Source organism: Echinops telfairi, unplaced genomic scaffold (assembly GCF_000313985.2).
Source record: "Echinops telfairi isolate 266 unplaced genomic scaffold, ASM31398v2 ScPeMD7_3533;HRSCAF=4204_0, whole genome shotgun sequence".
NCBI classification, from domain to species: Eukaryota; Metazoa; Chordata; class Mammalia; order Afrosoricida; family Tenrecidae; genus Echinops; species Echinops telfairi.
Window position 1 is genome coordinate 72,878,846 of NW_022107431.1, and position 19,117 is coordinate 72,897,962.

General features: G+C 35.3%; 1 protein-coding gene across 1 annotated transcript in view; it reads left to right on the top strand.

Annotated features, from left to right (window-relative positions):
- Positions 1–18,831, top strand: part of MANEA (mannosidase endo-alpha) — a 32,871-nt gene extending 14,040 nt beyond the window's left edge. Inside the window, exons 3-5 of the mRNA XM_004710913.2 lie at positions 3,616–3,725; positions 15,120–15,196; positions 16,020–18,831. Coding sequence (XP_004710970.1) covers positions 3,616–3,725; positions 15,120–15,196; positions 16,020–16,677 — 845 coding nt within the window. The 3' untranslated portion in view covers positions 16,678–18,831. The remainder of the gene's footprint in view (positions 1–3,615; positions 3,726–15,119; positions 15,197–16,019) is intronic.
- The last annotated feature ends 286 nt before the right edge of the window (positions 18,832–19,117 follow it).

Here is a 19,117-nt window from a genome sequence, read left to right on the forward strand (position 1 = left end):
CATGCTAACTCAGGCATATCTCAAATTGAAGAAGATATTAAATTTAAAAAGGATCATTAAATTGCCATGTGATTGACTATGCCTTGACTTTATCTGCAACATTCATATTTTTCCTTGATCTATATGTCCTTACTATTCGTAAGTTACATTACCCTTCACAGCCTTATTGCATAGCACCAGCGGGTGATTTTATCCTTTTAAAGTTAAAGGCTTAGGTTGTATAAATTCTAATGGTCCAATCTTTTAATTTTCCTAGGAGATGATGAAATTAAAATAAAATAAATATTATGTTTAAACTACAATCATACTTTTAAGATTATCGGGGAGATAATTGAAGCCTCATATTTTTGCATGATTTTTGTTTCTTTATGTAAAGGATTACATACTACATGGTCTCGCCCTTGTATTTACATCTCGAGTCTAAAGATTCCATAGAGATTATTTGTTTTCATGACTCTTGGGGAAAAAAAAAATCATGAGCTATCATCAACATATTCACAAGATTTTATATTGCATCCTTGGAATCTAAGGAATGTTTTGGCTTCTAGAACTGGGGATGACAAGGAAACATTCTTACCTTGCGCCTTCAGAAATGAATACTGTCCAGTTTGAAATTTTGACATTTGCCCAGTTAATTCTCAAGCCTGTAGTAAAATAAATGTGTAATACTTTAAGCTGTTAAATTTCTGCTAATCCAGTAGTGATAGAAAACTCTTTACACTTAGCCAAGCATAATTTATCCCACGTCTTTAAAATTACCATCTCTCAGTTTAACACTAAAACTATATTGATTTCTACCATGTCCCAAAATTGTGCTAGATGTTGCGGACAAAAAGGAACAAATCACATTCCATAGTTTGTTTCTAGTTTTTGTCATTGGTGTTTCAGAAGTTCTAGATGGATATCAACTTTAGACTATTTTCTGAAATTAGATTTGGTTTCCTAAGGTTACAATATTTTCGAGTCCCTTAAAAAATTGTACATGCAAGTAGTAGAAGAAATGGAAATTATAATAAAATGAACTAGATTTTTAAAGTGTAAATGCACATACCTTTGTTCCTCTTTTTAGAATAACTACATGCTTCTTAAATTAACTTACATAATTGTTGACTGATTGTGGCATCAACACCTGTAATATTTCTGTAGATTCTTAATCTGTTTCTGTTGATTGCTTTGTTTCTTGGCAGTGTGTTGTTTTCCAGCTTTTTCATGTACATTGTACTTTTTGTTGAAGTTTGTCATTTATGATAAATAGTTTTTATGCTTATAAAATGAGAACACCTGTATTTCTAATTAATTTTTAGTGCTGGAATCTAGTTTTTCCAGTTTTATGTTAGGAACACTATCCTAGCTCCATAACATTAGACTTTTAATACCAATCAGATATATTTTGTTTGGGGACTTTACTCTGAACTTTTAATCTTTGTGATCATCCTGAAATGTACATGCTTGTTTATAAAGGATATGATTTTCAGTTGGTACTGCACAGTCAGTAGAAAAAGATGCGCATGTGCCTCACAAGCGAGACATGCAAACATTAGTGATTGAGGTGATTTTGGAAACAATGAAGAGGTGAATCAAAGAGGACCCAGGTGAAGAACTGTTTTACTCTTAATTGCAAAGTTCAATGCTAAGTAGGGAAAAGATCTATAACACCCTTTGTCTTCCAGAGCCAGGTGGATAACAAAGGCAAGCGGTGGCTTGTGCATCCTTTTGCAGCAGGAACAAAGGAAAAACAACCCCTAGCCACTAGCCACAGATCTTACAGGTTCTTATTAGGAGGAAGGGGCCCCAGCCCTGAAGCAGTTTTAACAAACTATGATTAGGGCTCATTTTTGCATAGCTGTCTCTCAGAGACACCTGGCCAAAGCAAAGTTGCTACCCACATCCTGGTTTCGGCCTTGCTGTTCAATGTTATTAGAGCTAAAATTATGAACACGTTTTGGAGGCCCGTGGGAGCCTAAAACTCATCTGTAGAGTATCTAGTCAGACCAAGCTGCTGGCAGATCCACTCTTGCCAAGGCAAGAGTCCCTAACAGCCTTAATATCAGGTAGAGACCATTGTATTCCTGATTATGCTGGATCAAACTTGGTACCAGGGCAGTTGTCCTCCCGATAGACACGACCTGAATTAGTGCTAGGGGCAGGTATTTTAGTTGTCCCATGACAAAAAAAATTTCCCCTGGCTTTTGGAACATTGATTGGAGTCTTTTCCCACTTACACAATATTTGTATTTTTGCCTTTATTTTAATATGATCTTATTCTTACCGCCTTAGTGCAATTCGTCTTGCACTGTTTTCTGTTGGGTTTCCCAGCTGTGGAGCAAAGGAGGGGTGTGGATGTATAATGATAATAACTAATACAAGGTGTTATAGGGAATGCAGGGGTGGGGATGGGTTGTAAGGAGGGCAGGGAGATTTCAGGAGTGAACTGTGAGGGCAGAAGGGGAAGAGGGGGCCCTAGAACTGATAGAGATTGAACAGTTAAGTTTAAAGGATGTGACCATGGGTGGTGAGGGGTCCTTTAAGATAGATGTGGTGGTGATGGTACAACTCACATTGATGTCATTGAATGACTGAAGTATTTAATTGTATGATATGTGAATTATGTGCCAATAAAACTTGGTTTTAAAAAAGTTTCACTGAATACTAGGTTCAGGCTACATCTTGTGTTTTCTCTTGGAAAAGAATCTATAAACCTTGCAAAGCAAGCGTGCATGCAGGGCAGAGCTAAGGAGAGAGCTATAGACAAGAGAATTGCAAAATCATCTGCGCAGACACAATAAGTAATTTCTCCCACACTGTGTTTATCATAGCTTTGTAATAGCTTTGGAAATCAGATAAGCTGGTCTTATTTTCTTCCTTCAGTTGTTAATGTGATGACTCATTGATTTATTAGATATTGAACCAGCTTTGCATTATTTTAATCAGACCAACTTGATAATGATTTATTATGCTTTTTATACCTTATTCAATTCTATTTGCTAATATTTTAAAGGGACATCTGTTTGTGACCAGGATCATAAGCGATACTGATCTGTAATTTTATTATCTTGAATTAACATTGGGTAATTAATAGAGTATTACTGACTCTGTACACTTAGTTGAGAGATCTTTATTCTGTTAGAGATTGTGTTGAATTAATATTACTCCTTTTTTACATGTTTTGTAGAATGTATCAGCTTAACATTGGCCTAGTGTTTATAGATTATTGTTTCAACTAAACTGTAATTGTATTGATAGACATAGGCCTGTAAATTAGTTGATTCCAAGCATTCATTTTCTAATTCGTAATTTTCATACAGGCTTATATTTCTGGCAGTTTAAAAAAAATCATTTAAACAGTTATGCAATACAGGGAGGGATTTTTCACTTATTTTGAATCTTCTGTGAAAATATTAATGACTAATGTAAAGTTACTAAGTAATTGAGTACACATAAGAGTGAAGTTCCTGTATTTTGCCTGAAAATAAGATAACAGAGCAAATTACTATGAGAATGTTTTATTTGTTCTTTTAATTGTTGACTATTTAGTACTCTTTCTGCCTTTTCTAGAATACCTATAGTCCTCTCTGTTCCTTCCTTCTTCCTCTTTTTAATCATCTTTTTCATTAGGTGTTCTAGCCCTGTCCTGGTACCCACCTGCTTCAAGTGATGAGAATGGAGAACCTACTGATGACTTAGTACCGACTATTTTGGATAAAGCTCATAAATATAATCTGAAGGTATTTAATTTTATTTTTAAGCTATATCAAGCAAATTCTTTTGGAGAAGAAAATAGTAATAAAAATTGGTATTTTAATTTAAAGTTTACTATGAAATAGGGACTTCGGTTTGAATATAAAGACTTGGGATTTTTCTTTTAATAATATTATATTTCATAAAGGAAGTTAAAAAAATTAATATGAACACCAAATATGAAACCTTGTGTAGGTTACTCTTATCAAATTTAGCATTCATATATTTATTAGAAATAAGCAAGGGTTTATATGCCTAAATGACTTCTAAATATGTATAAAATTGAAATATTTAAAAAATCATCTTATTGGGGACTCGTACAACTCTTATCACAATCCATCCATCCATCCATTGTGTCAAGCATATTTGTACATTTGTTGCCATCATCATTCTCAAAACATTTTCTTTCTGCTTGAGCCCTGAAAATGAAATCTAAAATAAAAAGGAAATCTACTTATGGTTGCAGAAAGTTTTTTAAAATTATATATCAGCATATTCAAAGATAAAAGAAATGGACAGTTTTGTGGGAAAATACATGAAAAATTAAACTTTTTAGTGTATGAGGTTGAAAATACGAATTCACTATCTTAGGGGAAAAATTAAAGAGCCATAATATATTTATCTTCCCAACGAACCTGTTTTGGATAACTGACAGGTTCTCAGCAACCCTCCACCAACAGTTGCTTCTCATGATACTGCTATATAATAGAAAGTACACTAATTATCTATGGCTATGTGGCAGGTTACTCCCAAACTTGGCAGCTGAAAACACAGCACTTGATATCACACAATTTCTCGGAAGTAGGCATCTAAGAATGGCTTAGCTGGGTGGGTCTGTCTGGGATCTTTCATCTGGTTGCTGTGATCCTGTCACTTTGCACAACTGTCAGCTGAAAGTTGAAGGATCCACTTTCAATCCCATATGGCTTTTGACAGGGCTCACCTCCTTGCATCTTTTAGAATTGGGATTTCAGTTCTTCACCCTGGGGGGCTTCTTCACCAAGGATGCCTAGTCTCCCCAATACATACGGCATTTGCCTTTGAGTGATCCAAAAGAGAGTCCAGTATAGAAGCTGCAGTCTTTTTTTTAAACCTATCTTTAAAGTGACGTTCTACCTGGTTCTATTTATTTATTACTGATAAACTAATAGAAGAAGGAACTACTACCATGTGTATTCCAAGAAGTAGGAATAATTGTGGTCATCTTGGGAACTTTCAGTTACCACAGAGAGCTTTTAAATGTATTCTATAGTAGCACAATCCTGATTGTAAAAGTAACCAATGATCGCACAATGAAGAGTGTAGCTGGTGTCACTAGTGAATACAGATACACATTCCTAAAGGAAACTTAGAAAAGAAATAGTCATTAGCATGGATCTAAATGGTCCCAAGAGTATCAAATCTGAATCCGAATAACCTATATTCCAATTATTGCTCAACTACTTACTAAATAACTCTTATACCTCAGCTTCCTTATCTGTAATATGGAAACAATAATAAAAACAACCACTCAGAACCTTTATCAGTGAACCTTTATTATTTACATGTTAGGTAATGTAAATAAAGCTACCGCATATACTTGTGTATAAGCCTAGTTTTTCAGCACATTTTTAATTCAGTTTTTGTGGTAAAATTAGGTGCCTCGGCAGATATTCGGGTCGGCTTATACTCGAGTATTTATGGTACATTGAGTATTTAAAAGAAAGAAAAACATGGTTACCCTATTGAATAGAGAAAAATTGAGACTCAAACAACAAAGATTTATTACTAATAAAACTCTTGATAACTAAAGACTAATATAGTTCTATAATTTCCTACCTTAAAGGTATGTTATAGAAATCTATATTGAATACCATACTTAATGGATTGTGTTGTGATGTCTATTAAATCAATATCAAAACAAGAGTGCTTCTAGTATCAGTATTTTTTAGGACTGGAGATTCTATGCAGAGCAGTGTGACTAAAAAAGAATGAAAAACCTAAATAAAATTTAAGATTTTTTTGTAAATGATAACTATCAAGAAAACCCATAAAATTATATAAAAACTATTAGAAAAATTAGTCGGTAAGGTAACTGGGATTAAAAAACAACAACTTATAGATATTAACAGGATTCCTATATTTTAGAAGAAAAAAATTTGATAGAATAGTGTGAATAAAGTATAATGAAGTTAAAATAACAATATAGGAATAAACTTATGATATTAATATACGATCTGAAAGATTTCTAAAGGGAAACGATTTTGATAGGAAAATTCAATGTTGCAAAAATGACCATTTTCTTAATCGATGTTTATTTTATTTATTTATTTTTATATTCATTGTTATCTCAGTTAAAAATCCTAATGAAAGTTTTAAGATAGACTTACACAAACTAATCACAACATTTATAAATATGGTTAAAATAAAGTAGCATTTGCTTTTTAAATGTTTATTCATGAAGGAAAACTTGCTTTCTTGGATGCCAAAATTTACAGTAAAATGACAGAATTTAAGATTGCAGTGTGAGACTTATGAGGTCAGTGACATAATCAAGTCCAGAAACAAGGCACTGTATATGAAAATATAAAATATAAATCAAGAATAATTTTAAATCAGGTACTGAAGTAATATTTATTCATGATCTTGTTTAGGAGACTGGATACTTCGGTTTATGATTAACTTCTCTGCTGTTTCATGACTTTGAGCAATCATACTTTCTATTAATACTTACTTATTTTCAGATTGCTCATATTTATTCAAGTTTCCTTTGTGTTTCAAGGCAATGCTTGCAAATCTTAATTGATTCAGAGTGCCTTTTAACTAGGGGACCATTGCCCAGAGTTCTCACATCCTGTTAAGGCTCAGTCTTTTTGCTCTGCAGCGTCTTGCTGTTTTATGTCTTTGTGGACAGCAATTTGGTTTGGCTAGTACTGATAGTTGAACTCCATAAGAAATACTGTGAGTCACTACTGAAACATTTAAATTACAAATGAAAATCTGAAAAAAATTACTTTTGTTTTCATTTTATTTTATGACTTAAGGGCACAGTAGTTACTGGGGAATAGAAATGGAGTTGGGGGCGAGGGGAATAACTAAATAAGCAAATATGTTTCAGTTCCTTTCCATAGAGTGTCATTTTTGCTTTACAATCCTGAAGCTAAGACAGCCTCTCTCAAATTTGCTGACTAGGACAAATTGGCTTCAGTTATGCCCCGTAGTGAGATTCAGTGCATTCCCACTGGCATTGAAAATCCAAGAATAGGCAGGCCTGCAAGGTACTGGCACCTGATCTAAGGCTAGATAAGCAATGTGATTTATCTTCCACAGCCTGCCCAAAGGCAACTCTTCTGTCCAGGCCCTGCTATAATTCTGGAACGGAGGAGGAAGAGACTTTCAAAAGTCAAAAAAAAGTGGTTATGTCATTACTTTCAGGAAGGTCTTTAAACGTAAAACGAAGAAGTGCTAAAGTTTTAACCAAGGTTTACCTTTTCTTTGTTTAAGCTTGTGTATGAAAGGAGCGCATGGGGTGAGCAGCAGTGGTTGAAGAGCAAAGATTCCGACCACCAATTGTCTGTGGAGTGGTTTTAAACACACTGGCTCTCACTGCGTTTTAGATTTTATGTTAAGCTCAAAATATTTGGAACATGCTCCACTATTGTTTTCTAAAAATTATAGATAAAGGTGGTGGTTACTGTTAGGTGCCTTGAGTCTGTTGAAAACTGTCATGACTTCTGTGTACAACAGAATGAAACACCACCTGGTCCTGCACCATCCTCACAGTTGCTCTTCCATGAGCCCATTGTTGCAGCTCCTGGGTCAACTCTTCTTGCCTAGAGTTTTCCTCTTTTTTGCTGTCTCTCAACTTTGCCAACCATGCTGTCCTTCTCTAGGGACATATTTACCCAGTGCAATGTGTCTTTTGTTCTCATGGATCAAGAGGCAGAACAAGGGAATTCTGCATGGATTAAAATAGGAAAGATATTAGGGTTGTATCTCCTCACCAAACTTATTCAATCTGTATGCTGAGCAAATAATCAGAGATGATGGACTATATCAAGAAGCATGTAGCAACAGAATTGGAGGAAGGCTTATTAACAACTTACAATATGCAGGTGACACAACCTTGCTTGCTGAAAGAATAGAGGACTTGAAGCACTTGCTGGTAATGATCAGTGATTGCAGCCTTTAGCATGGATTACAGCTCAATGTAAAGAAGACCAAAACCCTCACAACGGGGCCCATAGGTAACATAAATGGAGAAATGATTGAAGTTCTCAAGGATTTTGTCGTTCTTGGCTCCTCAATCAGTACTCATGGAAGCAGTCGTCAAGAGATCAAAAGATGTTTTGCATTGGGTAAATCTGCTGCTGAGAGGATTGAGAATCACGGATGCCACTTTGAGGACGAAGGGACGCCTGATCTAAGGCTCTAAGGCATGATGTTTCCAATCGCCTCGTAGGCATGTGAAAGTTGGACACTGAATAAGGAAGACCAAAGAAGAATCGATTCATTTGAATTGTGCTGGGGAAGAATGTTGACAGTACAATGGTCTGCTAAAGAGACAAGCAAATCTCTCGGAAGAAACATGGCCAGAATACTCCTTAGAGGCAAGGACGACAAGACTTCATCTCACATACTTGATACATGTTGTCAGGAGAGACTAGTCCCTGAGACGGACATCGTGCTTGTTAAAGTGGAGGGGCAGTGAAAATGAGGGAGGCTCTCAGGAGATGGAATCAACCCATTTCTGCCACAGTGGGCTCAGGTGTACTAGCAGTCGTGAGGATGGCGCAAGACCTTGAATCTTTTGTTCTGTTGTGCTTAGCGTCCCTGTAGGTCGGAACTGACTCGATGGCACCTAACAACCACGTCAGCACGTGCAGGTAGGGACTTTCTAATAGACTGGGAACCATGTGACCAGAGAGCTAGTTTACTGAATAAGTCTGGAATCTTAGATTAGCCGTTCATCTTGGCTTTTCCCTCAAATATAAGATGTGTAGTCTCAATGTTCTATTTTATTACCTCTCTGGGTTCTAATAGTCATTGTAATGGCTACACAAAATTCAGACAAAATTCATGATTAAAGGGTTTATTAAGGAAATTTACAAGTTTAATGCAGATGAGAAATGCTCAGACTTGAGTTGTTTATCGGAGCATATTGAAAAGTTTTTTCAAGTCCGTTAATAAATGCCCTAACCTGAAGGCCTTCTGCCTGAGAACCTTGGGTCAGCAAGCTCATCTCCCAGAAGGAAGTGCCTGGAGGAACCCCACTCTGCAGCCAACCTGCTGCACAAAAGTGCTCCATTGTGCTTGCTCGGTGGGTTGGGAAGCCCATTATTTTGTTCCATGCTCTGGCTCCTGGTTCTGCTGCTGCACCTCTGTTATAGCAGAAATCACGGATTCACAGGACTTCGCTCCATTCCTAGCTCTTGCAGGCAGAGATCCTGCGTCTTGCTTCTTAGCTCATTTTATACACAGCAGATGCCACTCAGGGAATTTTGGTCCAGTTACTCACCAGAGGCAAATCCTTATCGGTATCTTGCCCCACCTTTTTACCAGACCCATGCGGAAAAGGTGGGAGCCAAGAGTCTGGCTAGGAGAGCCACATTCAGCAATTCTTGGCACTTGCATATGACAACTGATGCAGCCATAAGATGCTTCTACTTGTGGAATGTTTCTGTGATTTTCAGTTTTACTCTTGTTGGTGAGCAGTGATTTTTTTTAAATTACATAATACAGCATCCAATTTTTAGAAAGAATGGAAAACTTTCACTTGCTGATATGAAGAAAATTATTTGATGACAATATCATACTTGAATTACTTGAAGTTATAAAACAATACAATAGGAAAAGATGAATAAAAATATTATGGGCTTAATGTTGAGAAACAGGCCTGTAGTGGATTTGCATACCTGACCATGTCTAAAATCTTAAATGTAAAATGGGTCTATTAGTAACATTTCCTTTTACTTGCTAGTCTCAGCAAGGAAATAAACTGTTTTTTCCCCTATTTGAGTACTATTGATTTGCATAGCTCCTCCCAAAATAGCCTTCAATTCATCAACTCTATTTTAAGTAATTTAATCGTTCTAATATATTAATTTGACATTAATCACTAGGTTTTTTTTTCTTACTCTTAACATGGGTTTGCTTACTCTTCACTCTGTACTTAAATTGAACATGTTTTCCCTTTATTATCTTTCATGTTATGTGAATTTGTCTCATAGTTAAGCTTTGGCCATAGCTCATTAGTTTTCATTATATTGTACTTTAATAAGTATTAGTTGGTAAATACTTTGTAATTGCAATTTTGATTTATTAACATCAAGAGTAATTTAAGAGAATGCTTTAAATCATAGGCAGCAGTATCAGTGACAAAAAATGCTACCAATTCCATGTTTTGTCTTGCATTATGATTAATGAATGTGAACTGTTATTTCCATTTTTGGAAGTTATTGAAATTTTCATTGTCATCTGAAATATAGCAGATTTTCTAAGTGCTACATTGTTATTTGAAAGAAAAAAATGTTTTATACTCTGTAAATCATTGCCATCGAGTCGATTCCAACTGATAGCCACCCCATAGGACAGATAACTGCCCCTGTGGGTTTCCAAGACTGTAAATTGTTACTTGGGTAGAAAGCTTCATCTCTTTCCCTCAGAGTGGCTAGTGGTTTAGAACTGCTAACCTTGTAGTTAGCCTGTTAGTAGCCAACAAACACATAACCCTTTCTGCTCTCAGATTTACAGCCTTAGAAACCCAGAGGGGTAGTTCAGCTGTCTCCTTTCAATCATTATCAGTTGAAGTAGATGTGATGGCTGTGGGTGGGGGTCTCTATTGCTAGTGGGATTGCACAGTGTGCAGCTACCCCTGAAAATGTCGTGGTGGTTCCTCAGAAAGGTAAACATAGAACTGTCTTCTGGTCTGTTGCTGAGAAGTCTATTCCAATTCTGGATGACGCTGTGGGACATAGGAGGACTATAGTGTTCCAAGACTGTACCTTTTTACAGAAGTGGACTGCCACACCTTTCTCATGGGAAATAGCTGATAGGTCCAAACGGCCTTTGAGGGACCAGCTGAGCCCTTCCCCTCTGCACGACCAGGACTTATTCAGAACTACTGCTCTTAGATACCCACAGCCAGTGAGTCGATTCTAACTCAGTAGCTTTGAAGGACAGGGTAGAATTGATCCATAGAATTTCTAAGACTATAAGTCTTTACAGGAACACAGCCCCGTGACGTTCTCTATTGGAGCTGCTGGTTGCTTTGAATCTCCAACCTTGTGGTTAACAGCCCTGTGTTTAACCCACTGCACCACAAAAGTTCCATAGAACGACCCTATGGTCCAGAAATTCTACTCAGTGGTATTATCACAAGATTTAAAAACAGGAACACAAAGAGAGAGATCTGCACCAATGTTTATTGCAGCATAGTCACAGGAGTCAAAAGGTGGAGCAATAATTGTCCATGTACAGATAAATGGATGAAAATAATGTATCATATACTCATGCAATGGGCTATTGTTCAGCTATTAAGAGAAATGAAAGCAAAATTAATGAACCTTGAGAAATTTTCAAAAATTATTCACCTTATTGGGGGCTCTTACAGCTCTTATCACAATCCATACATCCATCCATTTTGTCAAGTACATTTGTACATATATTGCCATCATCGTTTTTAAAACATTTTCTTTCTACTTCAGCCCTTGGTATCACCTCATTTACCCCCTCCCTCCCCCACCTTCCCTTCCTCATGAACCCTTGATAATTTTTTTTTTCATGTCTTAAACCAACCGTTTGCCTTTTACCCATTATTTTGTTGTCCATCCCCGTGGGATGGGGTTGATATGATCATCCTGATCAGTTCTCCCTTTCTCCCCCCATGTTACCCTTACCTTTTGGTATTGCTACTCTCATTATTGGTCCTGAGGGGTTTAATTCTCCTGGATTCCCAGTGTTGGGAGCTCTTATCTGTAGCAGTGTACATGCTCTGGTCTAGCCATATTTGTAAACTAGAATTGGGTTCATAATAGTGGAAGTGGTGGGTGGGGAGAGCTTTAGAGAAGTCAAGGAAAGTTGTGTGTTTCATCAGTGCTATACTGCACCTTGACTGGCTCATCTCTTCCTTGTGACCCTTCTGTAAGGGGATGTCGAATTGTCTACAGATTCGCTTTGGGCCCCCGCTCCATGTTCCCCTTTGACCTTGATAAGATTTTTTTGTTCTGGATCTTTGATACCTTGTACCTGATCCCATCAACACCTCATGATCACACAGGTTGGTGTGCTTCTTCCCTGGGGCTTTGTTGCTTCTCAGCTAGATGGCCGCTTGTTTATCTTCAAGCCTTTAAGACCCCAGACGTCATATCTTTGATAGCTGGGCACCATCAGCTTTCTTCACCACATTTGCTTATGTATCCATTTTGTCTTCAGCGATCTTGCCCAGGAGGTGAGCATCATGAATGCCAGGTTATTAGAACAAAGTGTTCCTGCGTTGAAGGAGTACTTGAGTAGAGGCCTAATGTCTGTGTGCTACCTTAATACTTAACATATAAATGTATGTACATAGATCTATTTTCCTATCGTTATAAATAAATATATTTACATGTGTACATGCCTGTATTTAGACCTCTATAAATGTCTTTTGTCCCTTAGTTCTTTCCTCTATTTCCTTGTACTTTCCTCTTATTCCACTATCATGTTAGGCTTTCATTTAGGTTTCAGTATTTCCTCTCAGCTATGTTGCCCTTGATCAAACCCCAACAGGCATCCTATGTACTCCTTGCCATTGATTTTAGATCACTCGTTGTTCCCTTGTCCCTGGGTTTTTACTTGATAAAATAGGGACTTTAAAAAATATGAAATAATGAGAAAAGGGAGATTACAAGTGACTACTAGGGTAGGACAAAAAAATTAAGGGAAGCCATTGTTTAGGAAGCAGTGTTTATGTATGGTGTTAAGAAAGCTAGCATTGACTGTGGGTTGCAAAATACAATTATTGCAAATGTGGATGTTAGTTGCACAATACAGTGTAATTTATATCAATTGTACATCACTGAATTGGAAAATGTTATGATATAATTTTTATAATAATTTAAAAAATTATCTGTATCTTTTATGGACTTTGCAATCTACTGGAGGTTATAAACTAAGACAGAGAAAAGTAGGAGTATGTTATACCACATAAATGTAGATAAACTCACCCCCAGTATGCATCCAAGGGTGAAGGTGAGGAGCGGAGTTAGAGGTATTAGAGAAAAAAAGAATATGGATATTTTGCACTTTGGACAATTTACTTTGGCTTTAATGTGAAGAAGAAACAGGCAAGGTCAGCATTTATTAGCATGGAGTGGAAACTGATTTTATGATCACTACTTAAAACTTAACACTGATTTTATGATCACTACTTAAAACTTAAAACATACTTACATATTAATATTACAGAGTTTTCTAAAAGGAAGAGAAAAATAGGGATTAAATCCCAATATTGATTAAACCTGAAAAGTAAGTAATTATATCGCATTTAAGTTAAGAATAGCTAATGCAAAATGGTCAAATATTTTTCTTTATCAGTAATGGCTTTTTGCACTAACTGGAAATATATTGATCTTCAGACTATGACAAAAGAATGCCATTTATAAATTATATCTTTAAAAGCAAATTTCATTTGAAATCAGATATTGTCTTGAATATGATATCCTTTGTATATAAAAATGGAATCTGAGAAAATAGCAATGCTGCATCAGAGGGAGCACTAGCCCAAGCTAACATAAGAGGATGAAAATAGCTCTACCCTTGCCAATCGTTCTTTCACTGGAAATTAGAAAGGAAATATCAGAGCTGCCGAAAAAACAAGCCACATCGGCAATACTAACAATATACTGCAGAAATGAACTTGACTTCCTTTGTTACTGACAAAAACGTCTCCATAATCTCACTTTACTGTAAGTAGAAAATGATATTTTTCACTAAATGCTTTCTTACTTTTGAGCTGATTCTGTGAAAACTAGGAGAACTGACCCATGTAAAATGCCTTTCACTTTCATTGGGCCATTGAAAGCAATGGTTTCATATTGCAAGGCCAGAACAGCCTCAGTCCCCGAAGTATTTCCTAGAGCCTGGAGCCTAACCTGGAAACGGGATGAATAAGTTATTAGATTGTCACTAACACTTCGGTGGCTGTTCAGTTAGTAAACATATAAATAAAGTGAAGATACGTGTAGTCTTACAAATATTAAGGATACTAGAAGTGGCATGCAAAATGATTTTACCAACCATAAATCATTTTATCTGGTGTAATTAACCTGCTCATAGTTTTAAAAAAATTAGATCTGTACTTAATATATTTAAATATTTTATTCTAATTTCTACTATAGTATAACCATTATATCAATAACTCCAGTTTTAAAATGATGTATTGTCCATTTTAATACTAATATGTATTATTTTTTCTGTATATTGATTCTGAGTTCTTTTGCATATTCAGGCAATTTTGGGAGCTAGCACTGGATTAGGCTGTTTTACAGCTCTCCTAAGTGTTCTGCCGTGGACGGGATGCAAACTTAACTACTTTCTGATACTCTTTATTTGTGAAATATATTTGAAATTTCCTGCTCTGACAAGTATCCCCTTTATACAAATTACAGCTTTAACAATTGTTGTATGAAAATACACAGTATTTTTAATCGTTGTTTTAATGATATAGAAGGATTTGCCCTTTAAATAAATTTGTTCTTGACTCTATTTAAATGTAAACTTACTGGGGGCAAAAAAAAAAAAATCCCTTCCAGATTTCACACTGTTTGGCTTTATATCTTTCTTTTTAAGAAAAATAAGTGTGTAAGATGAAGAATGCCCAGTATGAGAATGTCAGTTCTCAATTCAGATGACTTCTCCACAGCTTTATGACCTTGAGCAAATTACTGAGGTGAATTAAGTATTGGGCTGCTAAGTGCAAGGTCAGCGTATCAAACCCTTCATCCACACTGCAAGGAGTAAGTTAAGTCTGTCTGCTCTCAAAAAAGGATTTATGCTTCAGGAAACCCTAAGGAATAGATCAACTGTGTTGGAATCAACCAGATGGCATTAGATTTGGGGTGGGTTGGTATTTAGCTATAATTGCCTCATTTAGAAAATGGCAGTAGTAATAGTAACTACCTTCTTCAGTTGTTAGGAAGATTAACTGAACTATAAGCATACAATCTTTGGTATACTATTTAGCAGAGGAATTCTTTTATGAATTTCATTACTATCAGAATTCTCTGGTAATGTATATGTTCAATAAAAATTTATGTTCTATTAAGATTATTAAGTCAATTTATAAAAATATCGGTTATACATTAATTTTTATGTTTATGTTATAGATAATTTTCCTCTAATCAATTTTGTTGTTTTTGTTTCAGGTCACCTTTCACATAGAGCCATATAATAATCGTGATGAGCATAACATGTATAAAAATGTGAAATATATTATAGACAAGTAAGTTTCTGCTGTATTTATAGTTAGTTATAGGATCAACTTGTTATTGTTACTGGTCTAGGAAGAGTACATTTAAATTATATTTGAAAGATTTTAATAACTTATGATCCACCATGTTTAAGAAGATAATTGTAAACTGTTATGTAGTAAATGGCACAGCCATTTGGAAGAATATTCCTGAAGTCCTAATAGTCTACTTTATAGATGAATAGTTAAATATGGCTATTGTGAACTGCTTTGCATATTAAATAGGCTCTTTTTATTTTTTGTTATTTTGACATTTATTAATAGTATTTATGATTGTTGACTTGTGTTTTAAAACATAGCTTCAGAACATGACATCTGAGCTGTTTTTATAGCATTTGATGATTTTATTTATTTTTGACATATTACAAGGAAATAAGTTAATGCAGTTATATTTTGTTGAAAACTTTCACTGATAATACTTTGTGACAGATGCTGTACTTTCACAAAGAAACTTGTCAGCAATAATGGAACATTTATTACTAATACAGAAAGTAGTTTATGTAGTCTTGTAGAAATTAATGGGAATTTTATGACATTAGTCATCATTTGTAAACCTCAGCGTGAAATAATTAATTTCTGGTTTGGTTATGTCTTGATGTACCCAATATCTCATTTCCTAATATATACAATTAAACAATCATTTTTGATGATTACACTCATATAACTGATTCTCCAAAGAAGTTGAGCAGTGTGCTTCAGTTGCTCTGATTACGCTCATTTTCTGTACATTATCAGCTTTTGTCTATGGAAAGAGAGTTCTGAATATTCATTTTGCTTTTATATGTTTGTGTTTTAGATATGGAAGCCACCCAGCCTTTTACAGGTACAAGACTAAGACAGGCAGTGCTCTTCCGATGTTTTATGTCTATGATTCCTATATCATAAAATCTGAAAAATGGGCCAATTTATTAACCACCTCAGGGTCTCAGAGTATTCGCAATACTCCTTATGATGGATTGTTTATTGCACTTCTAGTAGACGAGAAACATAAATTGGAAATTCTTCACAGTGGTTTTGATGGAATTTACACATATTTCGCCACCAATGGCTTTACTTATGGCTCGTCACATCAGAACTGGGCTAGCCTGAAAGCCTTTTGTGAGAGCTACAACTTAATATTCATCCCAAGCGTGGGCCCAGGATACATCGACACCAGCATCCGTCCGTGGAACACTCACAACACTCGCAACAGAGTCAACGGGAAGTATTACGAAACCGCGCTGAGCGCAGCTCTCCAGACCCGGCCCAGTGTCATTTCTATCACTTCTTTTAATGAGTGGCACGAAGGAACTCAGATTGAAAATGCTGTTCCCAAAAGAACTGGTAATGCTGTATACCTGGATTATCGGCCTCACAAGCCAGGTGTTTACCTCGAATTAACTCGCAAGTGGTCCGAAAAATTCAGCAAGAATAGGGCAGCGTATGCATTAGATCACCAGCCACCTGTTTCTTAATGTATTAACGAAAGTGTAGTAGCTGTTGAAACACCTAATTTTCAATAAAGGGCTTTTGTTTTGAGCTATGAAAGTTTTCAGAATCAGGATGCATAACTGCTATACAATCTTTAAAAATAATAATTTATACTTCTAAAAAAAAGTAGTTCTATTATCATTGCCACCTTTTCCCTTGCACTAAGAACATATCCGAGACAAGACGTGTGCAAACCACATTCCTTGTGGCCCAGTTTGCTAGATATCGGGCTGAAACTGAAATTCTGCTCTGATGGCAATTTAACTTTGATTTCATGGTGGATGCATCACTGTGGTTACATAAAGCAGCCAGCACACAGTTAAGTCCTGCTTGCATCTGGGCCCAAAGAAATAGGATTGTGGGTATGTGGTATAAGTAAGAAAAACAGATTAAAAGGAGCCAATTATTTTAGGGTTTAATTTCCATGTTTTTCTTTCTCTTCCTTTTCTTTTTTCTTACAATATATTTATTGCCTTCATTGTATTAGTGTCCAGACTCTGGATAGCTCCCCAATAATGGTGACCTTAGAGAAATATAGTTGTATGCCTGAAGCCTTACTCTGAACCATACTGTATAAGGAAGGTATGCTTTCCGTAGTACAGGATGTATCAATATCTGCAGAATTTTGGTTACCTGGGGGTGACTAGGGGTTTTGCATATTGAGTGTTTCTGCTTTATTATGCTGAATTACCAATTTTAAAAGCTGTGGAAAGCACTTTCATAAAAGTTAATGATTGCTTGTCACTTATTAGGAAAGTATCATTTTCTTCACAATTATGAAGACATGTTGTCCCAAATATACTCAATTATCTTCTGTTGGGTTACCTTGTCAGTCTTTAACTTTTTAGTACTTAATTCTTTAAATTTATTGTTAATCAGGGACTAATTGTAAGATACAGGGATAAAAAGAGGCTGGTACTATTTATTAGATTTTCATCTTATAATATTTACCAAAAATAATAAAGAAAATGTACTCATTTTATTTTGGGAACCTGGAACTCAGAGTGCTTTGAAATCTTATTCATATTTACTCTAGTATTTGGCATGTGCATAAGTTGAACGTGTAAAATGATGAAATATTTCATTTTTCATTTACAAGGCAGTACTTTGCATTTTTTATGTATCCTAATATCTACTTTTTTAAATTGTTGCTCTCAGTACCAGTCAAGCTGAAATACTCATGATCAGTATAACTCTTCATGTGGTGACAGATTAAGTATCTTTATGGTACAAAATAGTTTCTTAGCTGTACAGTTAAAACTAGAGAATAACAAAATACACTCTGTTGTTATAGTTAGCATTTTTAATTAAGATTACAGTAAAACTAATATATGTGCTATTATATAAATCTTAGGTTTTTAATTCTGTTATATTAAAAAAGTAGAGCCATGCTAAATAGTAACACATGTATATCATCGTATTATAAAGATGTTTATTCAGAAGCATATATTAGCACTGGAATTTATTTTTTAAATGCCCCATCAAATTATGAAATATGTTTCTTTTACTTTTAAAATTTATTTTAACATCAATTTAGAAGTAAATTGTATGCTTAATATTAGTTTAAAGATATTTATAACTTAAGAATTTACTATTTCTCAGAGAATGAGCATGCCACAGAAAATTAGTATAGTGTTAGCATGATTGCTTTCTAGTAGTAATTATAAGAATAAGTCACTGTGAGGATATTTTGATATGAACAAGCATTTTTGTGTGATTAGTCATACAGAATCAGCCTGTGGGCGGGAGGTGGGGGTGGTGGCATAAGAAAAATCAGCCTGTGTTTTTTTTTTTCTTTCTTTTATGCAGTTAGCCATTATTGGATATGTTAAGGATAAAATCTAAATATGTCATATGAAATATATTTATTGAAATTCAGCTAGAGATATATTTACTACAGAGGAATTTTCTCTTTTGCCTATTTTGTGCATTTGAACCACTTATATTAGAAAATTAATTCATAAAACAATTTTGAAATTAGGAGAAACTATAAATATAGACCTAGCAATTCCTCAGTCTATCACTCTCTTTATTTTCCTCCCATTACAGAACTAGATTATCCCTTAGAGCAGAGGTTCTCCACCTTCCTGATGATGCGACCCTTTAATATAGTTCATGTTGTGGTGACCCTCCCAACCATAAAATTATTTTAGTTGCTACTTCATAACTAATTTTGCTACTGTTATGAATCGGGCAACTCCTGTGAAAGGGTCGTTCGACCCCCAAAGGGGTCGTGACCCAAAGATTGAGAACCACTGCCTTAGAGCGTATTTAACTTCTGAACTTTGTCATGTCCTTTGAGCACATTACTCAGACCAGCAATTGTAAGCAGTAGCATTTCCAAGTAAGATAAAACATACGGGTACCCAAAATAAAGAATTTTTTTCCAAAGTTATGTATTTAAAATTTTTTTTACAAAACAAC